Raw genomic sequence first — 21,280 nt, forward strand, 5'->3', positions numbered from 1 at the left:
TCAATCGCAACAACTGCGTCAGAAACCTCGCTTACTGATCTGATTTTCCTCTTATGCTTTCCCTGCAACATTGGAAAAGCAGACAATGCATCTGAAATTGTAGAAGACATGATAGAAGCGATGTCCCTTAACATAACTCCAGCGGGAGTTTGAGAGGAAACGCAGGGCACTACATGTGAAGGCGGTAAAATCTGTGACGCTTGTGGAGAAAGCTGCGGCATATATTGAACCTCAACATTAGACTCCTGGACAACATCCGCTTTAGAAAAAGTTGACTCAGAAAAAATTGTTTCCCTATAATTTAAAGTCCTCTCAATACATGAGGAACAGAAAGGGATTGGTGGTTCCACATTGGCATCAAAACACAAGGGCAAGTAACATCTTGCAAAGCCTCTTGGTCCATACTGATTCACAAATGACAAATTATCCAATAAAAAATTTAAAATTTACATAAAAAAAATTTAAATGAAAAAATGTTACTGTCTCTTTAAATTTAAAACGTTAACTTTTTTTTACTGAAGCCCAGCAAAACTGCAGTTAATGTAAAAACAGACCTCTGCACCTCAGATCTCTGCTGAGGTGCTCCTACCTGACTGGCAACCATGAAGAATCTTCCCCAACAACTAGCAGACAATCCGTTTTAGCGCTGCAGAAGAGGAAATTCATCTCCGTTTCTAGAAGCCCATGCTTTGCTACGGACCATGCGCTTGCGCTTCTAAGCAAGACCTGAGAAAAACTCTTCCTCCTGTGTCTCAGACTGAGGTGCAACTAAAGTGGCGCGCAACTCAGCATGATCTGCCCATCGTGGGCGTTACCCTGCCAGTAAAAAAATGTTCCGTTGGCTATTTTGTTTAACCACCAGAGCCTATAACTTATGTTTGACCAGCCCCAGTGCCTGCAGTGTAGCGCTGTCTTAAGTCCTCTCCAGCCGAGGAGAGTTTATACTGTCCCCAACAATAAAGTGCCCCTTCTTACCTGAGCACCTTATGTTGTGTCTTAGAGTTTACTAGCGTGCTGCTCACTTCTTTCTGTCTTTCTTCCAGAAAAATTAAAGTAGCACTTACCTCTACGTCTGCCTGACAGCAAGGCAGCTCACAGGCTTGAGAGGTCCTCTCCCTCACATCGACCTGTGGAGAAATAAAAAGGCTGAGTAATGTCCCTCAGGCTTTAGGAGTTAGGGCAGCATAAAATATGGGAGGGGCAGTGAGAATTATGTCCCACCAGTTCCCATTGCTCTAAAGCCACCACTGCCCTACTGAAGAGACTGATATGGACTATGGCTACACCCTAGAACAAAGCAGCACAATCTTGCACTACTTTAAAAATAATAAACTCTTGATTGAAGAATATTTTCTAACACCTCACTTTACCTCTTCCTAGCACTAACGTAGGCAAAGAGAATGACTGGAGTGGGAGGGAAGGGAGGAGCTATTTAACAGCCTTGCTGTGGTGCTCTTTGCCGCCTCCTGCTGACCAGGAGGTGAAAATCCCATTAGTAATTAAGATGATCCGTGCAATCATCGTGTCATTAAAAAGAAAGCCTCTCTCTTTTCCGGCCTTGAACACAGGTTTGACAAGAGGAATCTGCCCCTAGGCGGATGGGATCTGAACCCTATCCTGTAACCCTAGGCGACAACCTCCAGAAACCAAGGATCCTGAACGTCCTGCAACCAAGCTTTGGAGAAGAGAGACAATCTGCCCCCTACTTGGTCCGGAGACCTGTCGGGGGCCGCCCCTTCATGCCGATTTTGTCTCGGCGGGCTTCTTGTTCTGCTTGGACTTGCTTCAAGACTGAGCAGGCTTCCAAGACCCCTTGGATTTCTCCGCTTTTGCGGCGGTCTGCTGGCGTTGGGCCTTGTCCGCACAAAAGGGACGAAAAACATAATTTATGCTTACCTGATAAATTTATTTCTCTTGTAGTGTATCCAGTCCACGGATCATCCATTACTTATGGGATATTCTCCTTCCCAACAGGAAGTTGCAAGAGGATCACCCACAGCAGAGCTGCTATATAGCTCCCCCCCTAACTGCCATATCCAGTCATTCGACCAAAACAAACAGAGAAAGGAGAAACCATAGGGTGCAGTGGTGACTGTAGATTAATTAAATTTTAGACCTGCCTTAAAATGACAGGGCGGGCATGGACTGGATACACTACAAGAGAAATAAATTTATCAGGTAAGCATAAATTATGTTTTCTCTTGTTAAGTGTATCCAGTCCACGGATCATCCATTACTTATGGGATACCAATTCCAAAGCTAAAGTACACGGATGATGGGAGGGACAAGGCAGGGATTAAGCGGAAGGAACCACTGCCTGAAGAACCTTTCTCCCAAAAACAGCCTCCGAAGAAGCAAAAGTATAAAATTTGTAAAATTTTGAAAAAGTGTGAAGCGAAGACCAAGTCGCGGCCTTGCAAATCTGTTCAGAGGAGGATTCATTTTTAAAGGCCCAGGCGGAAGCCACAGCTCTAGTAGAATGGGCTGTAATTCTTTCAGGGGGCTGCTGTCCAGCAGTCTCATAGGCTAGGCGTATAATACTCCGAAACCAAAAGGAAAGAGAGGTTGCCGAAGCTTTTTGACCTCTCCTCTGTCCAGAATAAACGACAAACAGGGAAGATGTTTGACGAAAATCTTTAGTAGCTTGTAAGTAAAACTTCAAGGCACGGACTACGTCCAGATTATGCAAAAGACGTTCCTTCTTTGAAGAAGGATTAGGACACAATGATGGAACAACAATCTCTTGATTGATATTCTTGTTAGAAACCACCTTAGGTAAAAACCCAGGTTTGGTACGCAGAACTACCTTATCTGCATGAAAAATCAGATAAGGAGAATCACATTGTAAGGCAGATAGCTCAGAGACTCTCCGAGCCGAGGAAATAGCCATCAAAAACAGAACTTTCCAAGATAAAAGCTTAATATCAATGGAATGAAGGGGTTCAAACGGAACTCCTTGAAGAACTTTAAGAACCAAGTTTAAGCTCCATGGGGGAGCAACAGGTTTAAACACAGGCTTAATTCTAACCAAAGCCTGACAAAATGCCTGGACGTCTGGAACTTCTGCCAGACGCTTGTGCAAAAGAATAGACAGAGCAGAAATCTGTCCCTTTAAGGAACTAGCTAATAATCCTTTGTCCAAACCCTCTTGGAGAAAGGACAATATCCTAGGAATCCTAACCTTACTCCATGAGTAATTCTTGGATTCACACCAGTAAAGATATGTACGCCATATCTTGTGATAGATTTTCCTGGTAACAGGCTTTCGTGCCTGTATTAAGGTATCAATGACTGACTCGGAGAAGCCACGCTTTGATTGAATCAAGCGTTCAATCTCCATGCAGTCAGTCTCAGAGAAATTAGATTTGGATGATTGAAAGGACCTTGTATTAGAAGGTCCTGTCTTAGAGGCAGAGTCCATGGAGGAAAGGATGACATGTCCACTAGGTCTGCATACCAGGCCCTGCGTGGCCACGCAGGCGCTATTAGAATCACCAATGCTCTCTCCTGTTTGATTTTGGCAATCGGTCGAGGGAGCAGAGGAAACGGTGGAAACACATAAGCCAGGTTGGAGAACCAAGGCGCTGCTAGAGCATCTATCAGCGTCGCTTCTGGGTCCCTGGACCTGGATCCGTAACAAGGAAGCTTGGCGTTCTGGCGAGATGCCATGAGATCCAACTCTGGTTTGCCCCAACGATGAATCAATTGAGCAAACACCTCTGGATGGAGTTCCCACTCCCCCGGGTGAAAAGTCTGATGACTTAGAAAATCCGCCTCCCAGTTCTCCACGCCTGGGATATGGATTGCTGACAGGTGGCAAGAGTGAGTTTCTGCCCAGCGAATTATTTTTGAGACTTCTAACATCGCTAGGGAACTCCTGGTTCCCCCTTGATGGTTGATGTAAGCCACAGTCGTGATATAGTCCGACTGAAATCTGATGAACCTCAGTGTTGCTAACTGAGGCCAAGCCAGAAGAGCATTGAATATTGCTCTTAACTCCAGAATATTTATCGGAAGGAGTTTCTCCTCCTGAGTCCACGATCCCTGTGCCTTCAGGGAGTTCCAGACTGCACACCAACCTAGAAGGCTGGCATCTGTTGTTACAATTGTCCAATCTGGCCTGCGAAAGGTCATACCCTCGGACAGGTGGACCCGAGACAACCACCAGAGAAGAGAATCTCTGGTCTCTTGATCCAGATTTAGCAGAGGGGACAAATCTGTGTAATCCCCATTCCACTGACTTAGCATGTATAATTGCAGCGGTCTGAGATGTAGGCGCGCAAATGGCACTATGTCCATTGCCGCTACCATTAAGCCACCGAAGGGCGCGGAATGGAATGAAGAATACGGCAAGCATTTAGAAGCTTTGATAACCTGGACTCCGTCAGGTAAATTTTAATCTCTACAGAATCTATAAGAGTCCCTAAGAAGGAGACTCTTGTGAGTGGGGATAGAGAACTCTTTTCCTCGTTCACTTTCCACCCGTGCGATCTCAGAAATGCCAGAACTATCTCTGTATGAGACTTGGCAATTTGAAAGCTTGACGCCTGTATCAGGATGTCGTCTAGATACGGAGCCACCGCTATGCCTCGCGGTCTTAGAACCGCCAGAAGTGAGCCCAGAACCTTCGTAAAGATTCTCGGGGCTGTAGCCAACCCGAAGGGAAGAGCTACAAATTGGTAATGCCTGTCTAGAAAGGCAAACCTTAGGAACCGATGATGATCTTTGTGAATCGGTATGTGAAGGTAGGCATCCTTTAAGTCCACTGTGGTCATGTACTGACCCCTCTTGGATCATGGGTAGGATGGTCCGAATAGTTTCCAATTTGAAAGATGGAACTCTGAGGAATTTGTTTAAGATCTTTAGATCCAAAATTGGTCTGAAGGTTCCCTCTTTTTTGGGAACCACAAACAGATTTGAATAAAAACCCTGTCCTTGTTCCGTCCGCGGAACTGGATGGATCACTCTCATTACTAGGAGGTCTTGCACATAGCTTAGCCTCTTTCTTTATCTGATTTGCAGATAACCTTGAAAGATGAAATCTCCCTTGTGGAGGGGAAGCTTTGAAGTCCAGAAGATATCCCTGAGATATGATCTCCAACGCCCAGGGATCCTGAACATCTCATGCCCACGCCTGGGCGAAGAGAAAAAGTCTGCCCCCTACTAGATCTTTCGCTGGATAGGGGGCCGTTCCTTCATGCTGTCTTAGAGGCAGCAGCAGGCTTTCTGGCCTGCTTGCCTTTGTTCCAGGACTGGTTAGGTTTCCAGGCCTGCTTAGATTGAGCAAAAGTTCCCTCTTGTCTTGAAGCGGAGGAAGTTGATGCTGCACCTGCCTTGGAATTTCGAAAGGCACGAAAATTAGATTGTTTGGCCTTTGATTTGGCCCTGTCCTGAGGAAGGGTATGACCCTTACCTCCAGTAATGTCAGCAATAATTTCTTTCAAACCAGGCTGAATAAGGTCTGCCCCTTGAAAGGAATGTTGAGTAATTTAGACTTTGAAGTCACATCAGCTGACCAGGATTTGAGCCATAGCGCCCTACGTGCCTGGATCGCAAATCCGGAATTCTTAGCCGTTAGTTTAGTCAAATGAACAATGGCATCAGAAACAAATGAGTTAGCTAGCTTAAGAGTTCTAAGCTTGTCAACAATTTCAGTCAATGGAGCTGTATGGATGGCCTCTTCCAGGGCCTCAAACCAGAATGCCGCCGCCGCAGCAATGACAGACCCAATGCATGCAAGGGGCTGTAAAATAAAACCTTGTTGAATAAACATTTTCTTAAGGTAACCCTCTAATTTTTTATCCATTGGATCTGAAAAAGCACAACTGTCCTCAACCGGGATAGTGGTACGCTTTGCTAAAGTAGAAACTGCTCCCTCCACCTTAGGGACAGTCTGCCATAAGTCCCGTGTAGTGGCATCTATTGGAAACATTTTTTCTAAATATAGGAGGTGGGGAAAAGGGAACACCGGGCCTATCCCACTCCTTACTAATAATTTCTGTAAGCCTTTTAGGTATTGGAAAAACATCAGTACTCACCGGCACTGCATAGTATTTATCCAGCCTACACAATTTCTCTGGCACTGCAATTGTGTCACAGTCATTCAGAGCAGCTAATACCTCCCCAAGCAATACACGGAGGTTCTCAAGCTTAAATTTAAAATTAGAAATCTCTGAATCAGGTCTCCCCGAATCAGAGACGTCACCCACAGACTGAAGCTCTCCGTCCTCAGGTTCTGCATATTGTGACGCAGTATCAGACATGGCTCTTACAGCATCTACGCGCTCTGTATCTCGTCTAACCCCAGAGCTATCGCGCTTGCCTCTCAATTCAGGCAATCTGGATAATACCTCTGACAGGGTATTATTCATGATTGCAGCCATGTCCTGCAAAGTAATCGCTATGGGCGTCCCTGATGTACTTGGCGCCATATTAGCGTGCGTCCCTTGAGCGGGAGGCGAAGGGTCCGACATGTGGGGAGAGTTAGTCGGCATAACTTCCCCCTCGACAGACCCCTCTGGTGACAATTCTTTTATAGATAAAGACTAATCTTTACTGTTTAAGGTGAAATCAATACATTTAGTACACATTCTCCTATGGGGCTCCACCATGGCTTTTAAACATAATGAACAAGTATCCTCTGTTTCAGACATGTTTGTACAGACTAGCAATGAGACTAGCAAGCTTGGAAAACACTTTAAAGCAAGTTAACAAGCAATATAAAAAACGTTACTGTGCCTTTAAGAGAAACAAATTGACAAAATTTGAAATAACAGTGAAAAAAGGCAGTTACACTAACAAAATTTTTACAGTGTATGTAACAAGTCAGCAGAGCATTGCACCCACTTCCAAATGGATGATTAACCCCGTAATAACAAAAACAGAATAATAAATGACAAAAGTTTTTTAAACACAGTCACAACAACTGCCACAGTCTACTGTGATTGTTACCCTCCTCAAACACGACTTTGAAGCCTTTTGAGCCCTTCAGAGATGTCCTGTATCATGCAGAGGGAAGCTGAATGTCTGTCAGTATTTTTAGCTGCATAGAAAAGCACTAAAATAGGCCCTTCCCACTCATATTGCAACAGTGGAAAGCTTCAGGAAACTGTCTCTAGGCAGAAATCAAACCAGCCATGTGGAAAAAAACTAGGCCCCAATAAGTTTTGTCACCAAACATATATAAAAACGATTAACATGCCAGCAAACGTTTTATATTACATTTTTATAAGAGTATGCATCTCTATTAATAAGCCTGATACCAGTAGCTATCACTGCATTTAAGGCTATACTTACATTAATCCGGTATAAGCAGCATTTTCTAGCAAATTCCATCCCTAGAAAAATATTAACTGCACATACCTTATTGCAGGAAAAACAGAATTTATGTTTACCTGATAAATTACTTTCTCCAACGGTGTGTCCGGTCCACGGCGTCATCCTTACTTGTGGGATATTCTCTTCCCCAACAGGAAATGGCAAAGAGCCCAGCAAAGCTGGTCACATGATCCCTCCTAGGCTCCGCCTACCCCAGTCATTCGACCGACGTTAAGGAGGAATATTTGCATAGGAGAAACCATATGATACCGTGGTGACTGTAGTTAAAGAAAATAAATTATCAGACCTGATTAAAAAACCAGGGCGGGCCGTGGACCGGACACACCGTTGGAGAAAGTAATTTATCAGGTAAACATAAATTCTGTTTTCTCCAACATAGGTGTGTCCGGTCCACGGCGTCATCCTTACTTGTGGGAACCAATACCAAAGCTTTAGGACACGGATGAAGGGAGGGAGCAAATCAGGTCACCTAAATGGAAGGCACCACGGCTTGCAAAACCTTTCTCCCAAAAATAGCCTCAGAAGAAGCAAAAGTATCAAACTTGTAAAATTTGGTAAAAGTGTGCAGTGAAGACCAAGTCGCTGCCCTACATATCTGATCAACAGAAGCCTCGTTCTTGAAGGCCCATGTGGAAGCCACAGCCCTAGTGGAAGGAGCTGTGATCCTTTCAGGAGGCTGCCGTCCGGCAGTCTCGTAAGCCAATCTGATGATGCTTTTAATCCAAAAAGAGAGGTAGAAGTTGCTTTTTGACCTCTCCTTTTACCAGAATAAACAACAAACAAGGAAGATGTTTGTCTAAAATCCTTTGTAGCATCTAAATAGAATTTTAGAGCGCGAACAACATCCAAATTGTGCAACAAACGTTCCTTCTTCGAAACTGGTTTCGGACACAGAGAAGGCACGACTATCTCCTGGTTAATGTTTTTGTTAGAAACAACTTTTGGAAGAAAACCAGGTTTAGTACGTAAAACCACCTTATCTGCATGGAACACCAGATAAGGAGGAGAACACTGCAGAGCAGATAATTCTGAAACTCTTCTAGCAGAAGAAATTGCAACCAAAAACAAAACTTTCCAAGATAATAACTTAATATCAACGGAATGTAAGGGTTCAAACGGAACCCCCTGAAGAACTGAAAGAACTAAGTTGAGACTCCAAGGAGGAGTCAAAGGTTTGTAAACAGGCTTGATTCTAACCAGAGCCTGAACAAAGGCTTGAACATCTGGCACAGCTGCCAGCTTTTGTGAAGTAACACAGACAAGGCAGAAATCTGTCTCATCAAGGAACTTGCAGATAATCCTTTTTTCCAATCCTTCTCGAAGGAAGGATAGAATCTTAGGAATCTTAACCTTGTCCCAAGGGAATCCTTTAGATTCACACCAACAGATATATTTTTTCCAAATTTTGTGGTAAATTTTTCTAGTTACAGGCTTTCTGGCCTGAACAAGAGTATCAATAACAGAATCTGAGAACCCTCGCTTTGATAAGATCAAGCGTTCAATCTCCAAGCAGTCAGCTGGAGTGGGACCAGATTCGGATGTTCGAACGGACCTTGAACAAGAAGGTCTCGTCTCAAAGGTAGCTTCCATGGTGGAGCCGATGACATATTCACCAGATCTGCATACCAAGTCCTGCGTGGCCACGCAGGAGCTATCAAGATCACCGACGCCCTCTCCTGATTGATCCTGGCTACCAGCCTGGGGATGAGAGGAAACGGCGGGAATACATAAGCTAGTTTGAAGGTCCAAGGTGCTACTAGTGCATCTACTAGAGTCGCCTTGGGATCCCTGGATCTGGACCCATAGCAAGGAACTGACGAGAGGCCATCAGATCCATGTCTGGAATGCCCCACAGTTGAGTGATTTGGGCAAAGATTTCCGGATGGAGTTCCCACTCCCCCGGATGCAATGTCTGACGACTCAGAAAATCCGCTTCCCAATTTTCCACTCCTGGGATGTGGATTGCAGACAGGTGGCAGGAGCGAGTCTCCGCCCATTGAATGATTTTGGTCACTTCTTCCATCGCCAGGGAACTCCTTGTTCCCCCCTGATGGTTGATGTACGCAACAGTCGTCATGTTGTCTGATTGAAACCGTATGAACTTGGCCCTCGCTAGCTGAGGCCAAGCCTTGAGAGCATTGAATATCGCTCTCAGTTCCAGAATATTTATCGGTAGAAGAGATTCTTCCCGAGACCAAAGACCCTGAGCTTTCAGGGATCCCCAGACCGCGCCCCAGCCCATCAGACTGGCGTCGGTCGTGACAATGACCCACTCTGGTCTGCGGGAGGTCACCCCTTGTGACAGGTTGTCCATGGACAGCCACCAACGGAGTGAGTCTCTGGTCCTCTGATTTACTTGTATCTTCGGAGACAAGTCTGTATAGTCCCCATTCCACTGACTGAGCATACACAGTTGTAATGGTCTTAGATGAATGCGCGCAAAAGGAACTATGTCCATTGCCGCTACCATCAAACCTATCACTTCCATGCACTGCGCTATGGAAGGAAGAGGAACGGAATGAAGTATCCGACAAGAGTTTAGAAGTTTTGTTTTTCTGGTCTCTGTCAGAAAAATCCTCATTTCTAAGGAGTCTATTATTGTTCCCAAGAAGGGAACTCTTGTCGACGGAGATAGAGAACTCTTTTCCACGTTCACTTTCCATCCGTGAGATCTGAGAAAGGCCAGGACTATGTCCGTGTGAGCCTTTGCTTGAGGAAGGGACGACGCTTGTCTAAAACAGTGCCTGCCGATATTATTTTACAAAAAATACCCAGATTAAATGATTCCTCAAGGCTAAATATGTGTAAATATGATCGATTTAGCCCAGAAAATGTCTACAGTCTTAATAAGCCCTTGTGAAGCCCTTATTTACTGTCTGAATAAAAATGGCTTACCGGATCCCATAGGGAAAATGACAGCTTCCAGCATTACATCGTCTTGTTAGAATGTGTCATACCTCAAGCAGCAAGAGACTGCTCACTGTTCCCCCAACTGAAGTTAATTCCTCTCAACAGTCCTGTGTGGAACAGCCATGGATTTTAGTAACGGTTGCTAAAATCATTTTCCTCATACAAACAGAAATCTTCATCTCTTTTCTGTTTCAGAGTAAATAGTACATACCAGCACTATTTTAAAATAACAAACTCTTGATTGAATAATAAAAACTACAGTTAAACACTAAAAAACTCTAAGCCATCTCCGTGGAGATGTTGCCTGTACAACGGCAAAGAGAATGACTGGGGTAGGCGGAGCCTAGGAGGGATCATGTGACCAGCTTTGCTGGGCTCTTTGCCATTTCCTGTTGGGGAAGAGAATATCCCACAAGTAAGGATGACGCCGTGGACCGGACACACCTATGTTGGAGAAACCTGCACGCCATTCCCTCTCTGAAGTTACCTCACTCCTCAGAATATGTGAGAACAGCCATGGATCTTAGTTACTTCTGCTAAGATCATAGAAAATGCAGGCAGATTCTTCTTCTAAATACTGCCTGAGATAAACAGCACACTCCGGTACCATTTAAAAATAACAAACATTTGATTGAAGAAATAAACTAAGTATAAAACACCACTCTCCTCTTACGACCTCCATCTTTGTTGAGGGTTGCAAGAGAATGACTGGATATGGCAGTTAGGAGGGGAGCTATATAGCAGCTCTGCTGTGGGTGATCCTCTTGCAACTTCCTGTTGGGAAGGAGAATATCCCATAAGTAATGGATGATCTGTGGACTGGATACACTTAACAAGAGAAAGTAGATTTTTTGGGACTTAGCCTTCTTATCCTGCGGTAGGAAAGCTCCCTTGTCTCCAGTAACCATGGATATGATTGAATCCAATCCTGAACCAAACAGGATCTTTCCTTAAAAAGTCAGGGACAACAGCCTCAACTTAGAGGTCATGTCCGCAGACCAAGACTTTAGCTACAGAACCCTGCGGGTTAAAACAGAAAATCCTGACACCTTAGCGTTCAGTCGGATAATGTGCATATTGGCATCACAGATGAAAGAGTTGGCTACGGCCGCTGCCGGCTGAAAAACAAACCCCATGTCCTGAAACATCTTTCGTAACATGTTTTATAACTTTTTATCCATGGGCTCCTTAAACGACAAACTATCCTTGAGGGCAATAGTTGTCCGCTTCGCGAGCGTGGATATAGCACCATCCACCTTAGGGATGGTCCCCAAAGCTCAAGCTGAGAGTCCAAAACGGGGAAAAGTTTCTTAAATGAAAAAGAAAGGGAAAAAGAAGAACCTAATTGCTCCTATTCATTCTTAATGTTAGCCATCTTAACAGGAACCAGGAAGGTCTGAGGCACCACCCTGTCCTTGTATACCTTATCAAGCTTAGAAATCTAAGGTTCCTCCGGAAGCTTCAGCTCTGGAACCTCCAGAGAAGCAAGCACTTGCTTAAGCAAACAGTGCAAATTCTCTATCTTAAATTTAAACCAGGCTCCTCCGCAGCCGGCGGTTTAGATGACACGGACTCCGACCCAGAAGGAGCCTCCTCCAAAAAGTCGGAGTGGGCCTCATCATCATAACACCTCAGAGGTTTCAATAGGCTTTGACAACCCTTGGGCCAGGCCGACCTGAAACACCCTACGCTTGCGCTTAGCAGAACGTGGTAAAGCATGGATCACTTTCGATACCGCCGTTTGCAGTTGATCCGCAAAATCTGACGGCCAATGAATCTCTTCCGTAGTATTAATAATTGGACCCTGGGGCGCTGCATGTGCAATAAGAGATGAATGCAGGGAACACACCTCACTGGACGGAGAACCCTCAGAAGTGAACGGCTCAGTAGTACTAGACATCCTTTTACTTTTAGATTTCGCAACTTTATCAAGGCATGTGGAACATAGTTGAGCAGGCTGATTTACCTGAAACTCCTCACAATAAACACAGGCATGAGACTTTGATAAAGAGGGAGTACCCTCTAACGAGTCAGAGTCCTCCAAAGCTTGTGCTTTTATTATTGACTAGATTGTTTAATTAACAGGCACCTTTATATCCTCTAATGACCGGGGCACTCACCACCTCGCAGGACCCGGCTACAGAAACAGTTTTGCCTCCTACGCCGCAGATCTACAAGGAAGTGGAGATAGCCCCACCCGGTCACATGGTATGCCTCGCAGGACTGCCCCTGCATTAGGGAGAAAACGTGCCAAAAACGGCCACGCTAATACACTCGGAAGTGAACCTGACAGTTCCACACATTACCAAAGAGTCATCTCGCACATAACGCAGTCATGACACAATAAAGATTATGTATAGGCCCCCTCCCCTGTTCAATAATCCCCTTACCAGGTATATTAACCCTTGATTCTATAAGATAAAAAGGCGCCACACTGTGACCCTGTCTTCTGTGTTATCATGTATGTAAAAATGAAACAATCTTACAAGAATCTATGCCGTGGAACAGGAACACAGCCCTTCAAGGTCGCTCCTGACATGTACTTGAGTGCAGAAAGCAGGCAGCGAAACTCGCCAAAGCTGGTGAAGCTGTTAAAATGAATCAGGATGGGTTCGCAGAAAGACTCTCCCTGCATCTCCGGACTCTAACTTTCACCCAGACCCTCACTAAGAGACTGACAGGATTACTTAAAACTCCCATCCCATGTCGAAGAGTACTACCCTCCATAAGAGACGAAAACAAACTTCTGACACTCCTTGGACAAAAGGCAAGGAATGACTGGGGGGTGAGGGGAGTGGGGGAGGTATTTAAGCTTTTGGCTGGGGTGTCTGCTTCCTGGTGGCCAGGTTCTGAATTCCCAAAAGTAATGAATGAAGCCGTGGACTCTCCTCCCCTTTAGATGGAAACCATCAGCACTTTATACACAGGGGGTTTACAGTGAGCTGTACAGTAACATTGCTGTAAGCTTCCCTTAAGTCACTATTAAGTAAAAGCATCAGCACTTTATACACAGGGGGCTTACAGTGAGATGTACAGTAACATATTGCTGTAAGCTTCCCTTAAGTCACTATTAAGTAAAAGCATCAGCACTTTATACACAGGGGGCTTACAGTGAGATGTACAGTAACATTGCTGTAAGCTTCCCTTAAGTCACTATTAAGTAAAAGCATCAGCACTTTATACACAGGGAGCTTACAGTGAGATGTACAGTAACATTGCTGTAAGCTTCCCTTAAGTCACTATTAAGTAAAAGCATCAGTAGCCAATATCGCACAGCCCTGGCTTCTGCACATATAAATTGCCATATTCTCTCTACACATATGCATAAGGTGAGCTCTGACAACCCACAGCAGGAAATGAACCTGGGTCTATAGACCAGAATGGGGGACTCTAGTTTTAACAACTTGACAGAAGAGGACGCTACATAACGGCTTATTGCCCGAAACTGGATTCAAACCCATGACCTTCTGTAAAGCTGCTGAGCCTTTCAGACCCTTTAGAGTCCGGAAACAAACCTCAGATCATCAATAACTCACCCTCTGAAAATGAATTAGCTGGACTAGCAATAGACACCAATAAATACCGGATTAGAAGTAAAATCATTAACTGACCTTTTTTGTTTACTTGAAGAGGCCGAAGCCGCCGGCATTTCTGATGCAGTCGAGCGTAGAAGACGTTTATTTCCTGATGAGCTCTTTTCTGCAGAGGAGACAGCAGGAGGGCCGACACCTTAAGACGCAAAAAAACAGTAAGATTGGTTATAACTCAGCATATTATATAAATAACAACTGCACGGCTGAGCCTGTTTACCGTCAACGCACTACACAAAGCGTTCAGATAAAATAGCTTCTAAAGAGGTTTTAAGGATAATGACAAAAAAAAAGAAACAGATTATTATACCCCCCCAAAAAAAAGTTTAAAGGGACACTAAATGCAAATTATTTCTTTCATGATTCAGATAGAGCAGCAATTTAAAGCAGCTTTCTAATTTACTCTTATTTTCCATTTTTCTTCGTTTTCTTGGTATCTTTATTTGAAAAAGCAGGAATAAAAGCTTTGGAGCTCGCCCATTTTAGGTTGAGAACCTGTGTTGCACTTGCTGATTGGATGGTTAAATGTAGCCACCAATCAGCAAGCACTATCCAGGATACTGAACCAAAAATGGGCCGGTGTTCTGTAATATTCTTCTACTGCATTACCAAAAAACTTGCAAACGCAGTTGTTCACGCATGCGCTCATTGCCGCAGTCGGCAAATATTACAGAACCGCCTACAATATACTTGCAAATTACACCGCAGTCGGCAAATATTACAGAAACGGTACGTCTATAATTTTGGCACTAGCTGGAGACCTAACAGAGACAAAAAATACTTCATAGTCCAAATTATTACCTCACACACACACAATATATGTGCACACTCACCTATAACCCACGTACCTCACACACAATATATGTGCACACTCACCTGTAACCCACGTACCTCATACACAATATAAGTGCACACTCACCTGTAACCCACATACCTCACACACAATATATGTGCACACTCACCTGTAACCTAAGTACCTCACACACAATATATGTTCACCCTCACCTGTAACCCACGTACCTCACACACACACAATATATGTGCACACTCACCTATAACCCACGTACCTCACACACAATATATGTGCACACTCACCTGTAACCTACGTACCACACACACACACAATATATGTGCACACTCACCTGAATCCCACGTACCTCACACACACAATATATGTGCACACTCACCTGTAACCCACGTACCTCATACACAATATATGTGCATACTCACCTGTAACCCACGTACCTCACACACAATATATGTGCACACTCACCTGTAACCCACGTACCTCACACACAATATATGCGCACACTCCCCGGTAACCCACGTACCTCACACACACAATATATGTGCACACTCACCTATAACCCACGTACCTCACACACAATATATGTGCACACTCACCTGTAACCTACGTACCACACACACACACAATATATGTGCACACTCACCTGTAACCCACGTACCTCACACACACACAATATATGTGCACACTCACCTGTAACCCACGTACCTCATACACAATATATGTGCACACTCACCTGTAACCTATGTACCTCACACACAATATATGTGCACACTCACCTGTAACCTATGTACCTCACACACAATATATGTGCACACTCACCTGTAACTTGCGTACCTCACACACAATATATGTGCACACTCACCTGTAACCCACGTACCTCACACACACAATATATGTGCACACTTACCTGTAACCCTTGTACCTCACACACAATATATGTGCACTCAGCTGTAACCCACGTACCTCACACACACAATATATGTGCACACTCCCCTGTAACCCTTGTACCTCACACACAGTATATGTGCACACTCACATGTAACCCACGTACCTCACACACAATATATGTGCAATCTCTTCTGTAACCCACGTACCTCACACACACAATATATGTGCACACTTACCTGTAACCCTTGTACCTCACACACAGTATGGGCTAGATTTATTAAGCCCCTACGGCAGCAAGTTCTCTCAAGAACTTGCTCGCTGGAATTTATCAAGCAGCGGTCAACCATTTGGATGGTTGAAAGGACCCTGAAGTAGAAGGTCCTGCCTCAGAGGCAGAGTCCATGGTGGAAAGGATGACATGTCCACCAGATCTGCATACCAAGTCCTGCATGGCCATGCAGGTGCTATCAAAATCACAGATGCTCTCTCCTGCTTGACCTTGACAATCAGACGATGGAGCAGAGGAAACAGTGGAAACACATAAGCCAGATTGAAGGACCAAGGCGCTGCTAGAGCATCTATCAGCGCTGCCTTGGGATCCCTGGACCTGGATCCGTAACAAGGAAGCTTGGCGTTCTGGCGAGACGCCATGAGATCCAGTTCTGGTTTGCCCCAACGTTGAATCAACTGTACAAACACCTCCGGATGGAGCTCCCACTCCCCCGGATGAAAAGTCTGTCGACTTAGAAAATCCGCCTCCCAGTTCTCTACTCCTGAGATATGGATAGCTGATAGGTGGCAAGAATGAATCTCTGACCAACGAATTATCTTTGAAACCTCCAACATCGCTAGGGAACTCCTTGTTCCCCCTTGATGGTTGATGTAAGCTACAGTCGTGATGTTGTCTGACTGAAATCTGATGAACCTCACTGCCGCTAGCTGAGGCCAAGCCTGAAGAGCATTGAATATCGCTCTTAATTCCAGAATGTTTATCGGAAGGAGAGCCTCCTCCTGAGTCCATGACCCCTGAGTCTTCAGGGAGTTCCAGACTGCCCCCCAGCCCAGAAGGCTGGCATCTGTTGTTACTATTGTCCAATCTGGCCTGCGGAAGGTCATACCTTTGGACAGATGGACCCGAGATAGCCACCAGAGAAGAGAATCCCTGGTCTCTTGATCCAGATTTAGTAGAGGGGACAAATCTGTGTAATCCCCATTCCACTGACTGAGCATGCAGAGTTGCAGCGGTCTGAGATGTAGGCGGGCAAACGGCACTATGTCCATTGCCGCTACCATTAAGCCGATTACTTCCATACACTGAGCCACCGAAGGGCGAGAAGTAGAATAAAGAACACGGCAGGAATTTAGAAGTTTTGACAACCTGGCCTCTGTCAGGTAAATCCTCATTTCTACAGAATCTATCAGAGTTCCCAGGAAGGAAACTCTTGTGAGAGGAGATAGAGAACTCTTCTTTTCGTTCACTTTCCACCCATGAGACCTCAGGAATGCCAGAACAATGTCCGTATGGGACTTGGCAAATTGGAAATTCGACGCCTGTATCAGAATGTCGTCGAAGTAAGGGGCTACTGCTATGCCCCGCGGCCTTAGGACCGCCAGAAGTGACCCCAGAACCTTCGTAAAGATTCTTGGTGCCGTAGCTAACCCAAAGGGAAGAGCCACAAACTGGTAATGCCTGTCTAGGAAGGCGAACCTGAGAAACCGATGATGATCTTTGTGTATCGGAATGTGAAGATAAGCATCCTTTAAGTCCATGGTAGTCATGTATTGACCCTCCTGGATCATAGGTAGGATGGTTTGAATAGTCTCCATCTTGAAAGATGGGACCCTGAGAAATTGGTTTAGGATCTTGAGATCTAAGATTGGTCTGAAGGTTCCCTCTTTCTTGGGAACCACAAATAGATTTGAATAGAATCCTTGCCCCTGTTCCTCCTTTGGAACTGGGTGGATCACTCCCATAACTAGGAGGCCTTGAACACAATGTAAGAATGCCTCTCTCTTTATCTGGTCTGCAGATAATTGTGAAAGGTGAAATCTTCCTTTTGGGGAAGAAGCTTTGAAGTCCAGAAGATATCCCTGGGACACAATTTCCAACGCCCAGGGATCCTGGACGTCTCTTGCCCAAGCCTGGGCGAACAGAGAAAGTCTGCCCCCTACTAGATCCGTTACCGGATCGGGGGCTAATCTTTCATGCTGTCTTAGAGGCAGCAGCAGGCTTCTTGGCCTGTTTACCTTTGTTCCAAGCCTGGATAGGTCTCCAGACCGGCTTGGACTGGGCAAAATTTCCCTCTTGTTTTGCATTAGAGGAAGATGATGCCGCGCTCGTCTTAAAGTTTCGAAAGGTACGAAAATTAGTTTGTTTGGTCCTAATTTGTTAGACCTATCCTGAGGAAGGGCATGACCTTTTCCTCCAGTAATATCAGAAATGATCTCCTTCAGTCCAGGCCCGAATAGGGTCTGCCCCTTGAAGGGAATATTGAGAAGCTTAGACTTTGAAGTAACGTCAGCTGACCAGGATTTAAGCCATAGCGCCCTAAGCGCCTGAATAGCAAAACCCGAGTTCTTAGCCGTTAGTTTAGTTAAATGAACAACAGCGTCAGAAACAAATGAATTGGCTAGCTTAAGCGCTTTAGGCTTGTCAAGTATATCATCCAATGGAGTATCTACCTGTAAGGCCTCTTCCAGAGACTCAAACCAGAAGGCCGCAGCAGCAGTGACTGGGGCAATGCATGCAAGAGGCTGGAGAATAAAACCTTGTTGAATAAACATTTTCTTAAGGTAACCCTCTAACTTTTTATCCATTGGATCTAGGAAAGCACAACTGTCCTCGATGGGGATAGTTGTACGCTTAGCTAGGGTAGAAACTGCTCCCTCCACCTTAGGGACCGTTTGCCATAAGTCCCGTGTAGCGGCATCTATTGGAAACATTTTCTTAAAAATAGGAGGGGGAGAGAACGGTACACCTGGTCTACTCCATTCCTTAGTAATAATTTCTGAAAACCTTTTAGGTATTGGAAAAACATCAGTGTAAACAGGCACTGCATAGTATTTATCCAAACTACACAATTTCTCTGGCACTATAATGGTGTCACAGTCATCCAGAGTAGTTAAAACCTCCCTGAGCAGCACGCAGAGGTGTTCAAGCTTAAATTTAAATGTTGACATATCAGAATCAGGTTGAAGCATCTTCCCTGAGTCAGAAAAATCACCCACAGAAAGAAGCTCTCCTGCCTCAGCGTCTGCATATTGTGAGGGGATATCAGACATAGCTACTAAAGCGTCAGAGTGCTCTATATTTTTTCTAGCCCCAGAGCTGTCTCGCTTTCCTTGTAATCCTGGTAGTTTGGACAATACCGCTGTAAGGGTATGATCCATAACTGCCGCCATGTCTTGTAAAGTAAACGCCATGGGCGCGCTAGATGTACTTGGCGCCTCTTGAGCGGGAGTCAAAGGTTCTGACACGTGGGGCGAGTTAGTCGGCATAACTTCCCCCTTGTCAGTTTCCTCTGGTGATAAATCTTTTAAAGACAGAATATGATCTTTATAACAAAGTAAAATCAGTACATTTGGTACACATTCTAAGAGGGGGTTCCACAATGGCTTCTAAACATAATGAACAAGGAGTTTCCTCTATGTCAGACATGTTTAACAGACTAGCAATGTGACCAGCAAGCTTGGAAAACACTTTGATAAATGTAAACAAGCAAAAAATAAAAACGGTACTGTGCCATTAAGAGAAACAAATTTTGTCAGAAATTGAAAAACAGTGATAAAAAGCAGTAAATCTTACGAAATTTTTACAGTGTGTACAATAGACTAACAGAGCATTGCACCCACTTGCAAATGGATGATTAACCCCTTAGTTTCAAAACCGGATCAAAAAAACAATATAAACGTTTTTCAACAGTCACAACAAACTGCCACAGCTCTGCTGTGGCCCTACCTGCCCATATAACGACTTTGAAAGGCACAAAAACCCTTTAGAGAGGTCCTAAGTGTTCAGGGGACTCCTTCAGGGAAACTGGATGTCTCAAGCTGCAAAATCTAATGCACATTTAGCCGCGAAAATAGGCCCCTCCCAACCTGTATTCACAGTGAGAGGGCCTAACAAAACTATCCCTAGGCAAAATCTAGCCAGCCATGTGGAAAAAACTGGGCCCCAATAAAGTTTTATCACCAATATGTATAAAAAAAACGTTTAAACACTTCCAGCAAACGTTTTATTTTTCAGTAATGTGAGAAAGTAATAAGAATATTACCTTTTACAGCAAGCATGATACTAGTCGTTATTAAAATCACTGTAATCAGGCTTACCTTAAATAAATCCGGTATTAACAGCATTTTCTAGCATATTAATTTCTCTAGAAAAATTTAAACTGCACATACCTCACATAGCAGGAGACCCTGCACGCCATTCCCCCAGCTGAAGTCACCTCTCTTCAGTTATGTGTGAACAGCAATGGATCTTAGTTACAACCTGCTAAGATCATCAAAAACCACAGGCAGACTCTTCTTCTACTTTCTGCCTGAGGCTAAAATAGTACAACTCCGGTACCATTTGAAAATAACAAACTTTTGATTGAAGATAAACTAAATAAAAACACCACATCTCTCTAGCTACTTCCTTTCTTTTCGAGAGCTGCAAGAGAATGACTGGGAGTGGCAGTTAGAGGAGGAGCTATATATACAGCTCTGCTGTGGGTGATCCTCTTGCAGCTTCCTGTTGGGAAGGAGAATATCCCACAAGTAATGGATGATCCGTGGACTGGATACACCTTACAAGAGAAATATGTGCACACTCACCACAAACAATATATGTGCACACTCACCTCACACACAATATATGTGCACACTCACCTGTAACCTAAGTACCTCACACACAATATATGTGCACACTCACCTGTAACCCACATACCTCACACACACACACACACACACACAATATATGTGCACACTCACCTGTAACACACGTACCTCACACACACAATATATGTACACACTCCACTGTAACCCCCGTACCTAACACACAATATATGTGCACACTCACCTGTAACACACGTACCTTACACACACTTATTTACAAGAGACAAAACGCCAACATCACAGAATCTGACATTTACTTAATATGCGCTATTTACCTGTAACTGTATTCATAGGAACTTGATCCTCCACAGTCTTCACCTGATCACACACATCCGGTTTCCCGCCGTGCCCTACTGCAGAGTCACCTGAAGGCGTCACATCCATAAGGCCTGTACAGTGAGAATACACGTGTATGTGTAAGTATTTTGTAGTGCTTGTGGGAAGCATTATTCTCTCTCCCTATATATAATTAATATCATGTGGTCACCCAGAAATTACTATGTGCGCATGAGAAAATTATTTAGCTTCGCCCTTATGTACACTCACCTGTAACCCAAGTACCTCACACACAATATATGTGCACACTCACATGTAACCCACATACCTCACACACAATATATGCGCACATTCTCATGTAACCCACGTACATCACACACAATATATGTGCACACTCACCTGTAACCCACGTACCTCACACACAATATATGTGCACACTCACCTGTAACCCACGTACCTCACACACAATATATGTGCACACTCACCTGTAACCCACGTACCTCACACACAATATATGTGCACACTCACCTGTAACCCACGTACCTCACACACAATATATGTGCACACTCACCTGTAACCCACGTATCTCACA

At 44.5% G+C, this 21,280-nt stretch overlaps 1 protein-coding gene across 3 annotated transcripts in view; it reads right to left on the reverse strand.

The window, feature by feature from the left end:
* The window catches only part of LOC128666703 (zinc finger MYM-type protein 1), a 172,738-nt gene that overhangs the window by 84,592 nt on the left and 66,866 nt on the right, over positions 1-21,280 (reverse strand). For all 3 annotated transcript variants that reach the window (XM_053721444.1, XM_053721443.1, XM_053721442.1), the window contains 2 exons: positions 20,688-20,801; positions 13,860-13,977 (listed from right to left, as the gene is read on the reverse strand). In XM_053721444.1, the coding sequence (XP_053577419.1) occupies positions 13,860-13,977; positions 20,688-20,801 (232 nt within the window). The remainder of the gene's footprint in view (positions 1-13,859; positions 13,978-20,687; positions 20,802-21,280) is intronic.

Source organism: Bombina bombina, chromosome 7 (genome assembly GCF_027579735.1).
Source record: "Bombina bombina isolate aBomBom1 chromosome 7, aBomBom1.pri, whole genome shotgun sequence".
NCBI lineage: Eukaryota > Metazoa > Chordata > Amphibia > Anura > Bombinatoridae > Bombina > Bombina bombina.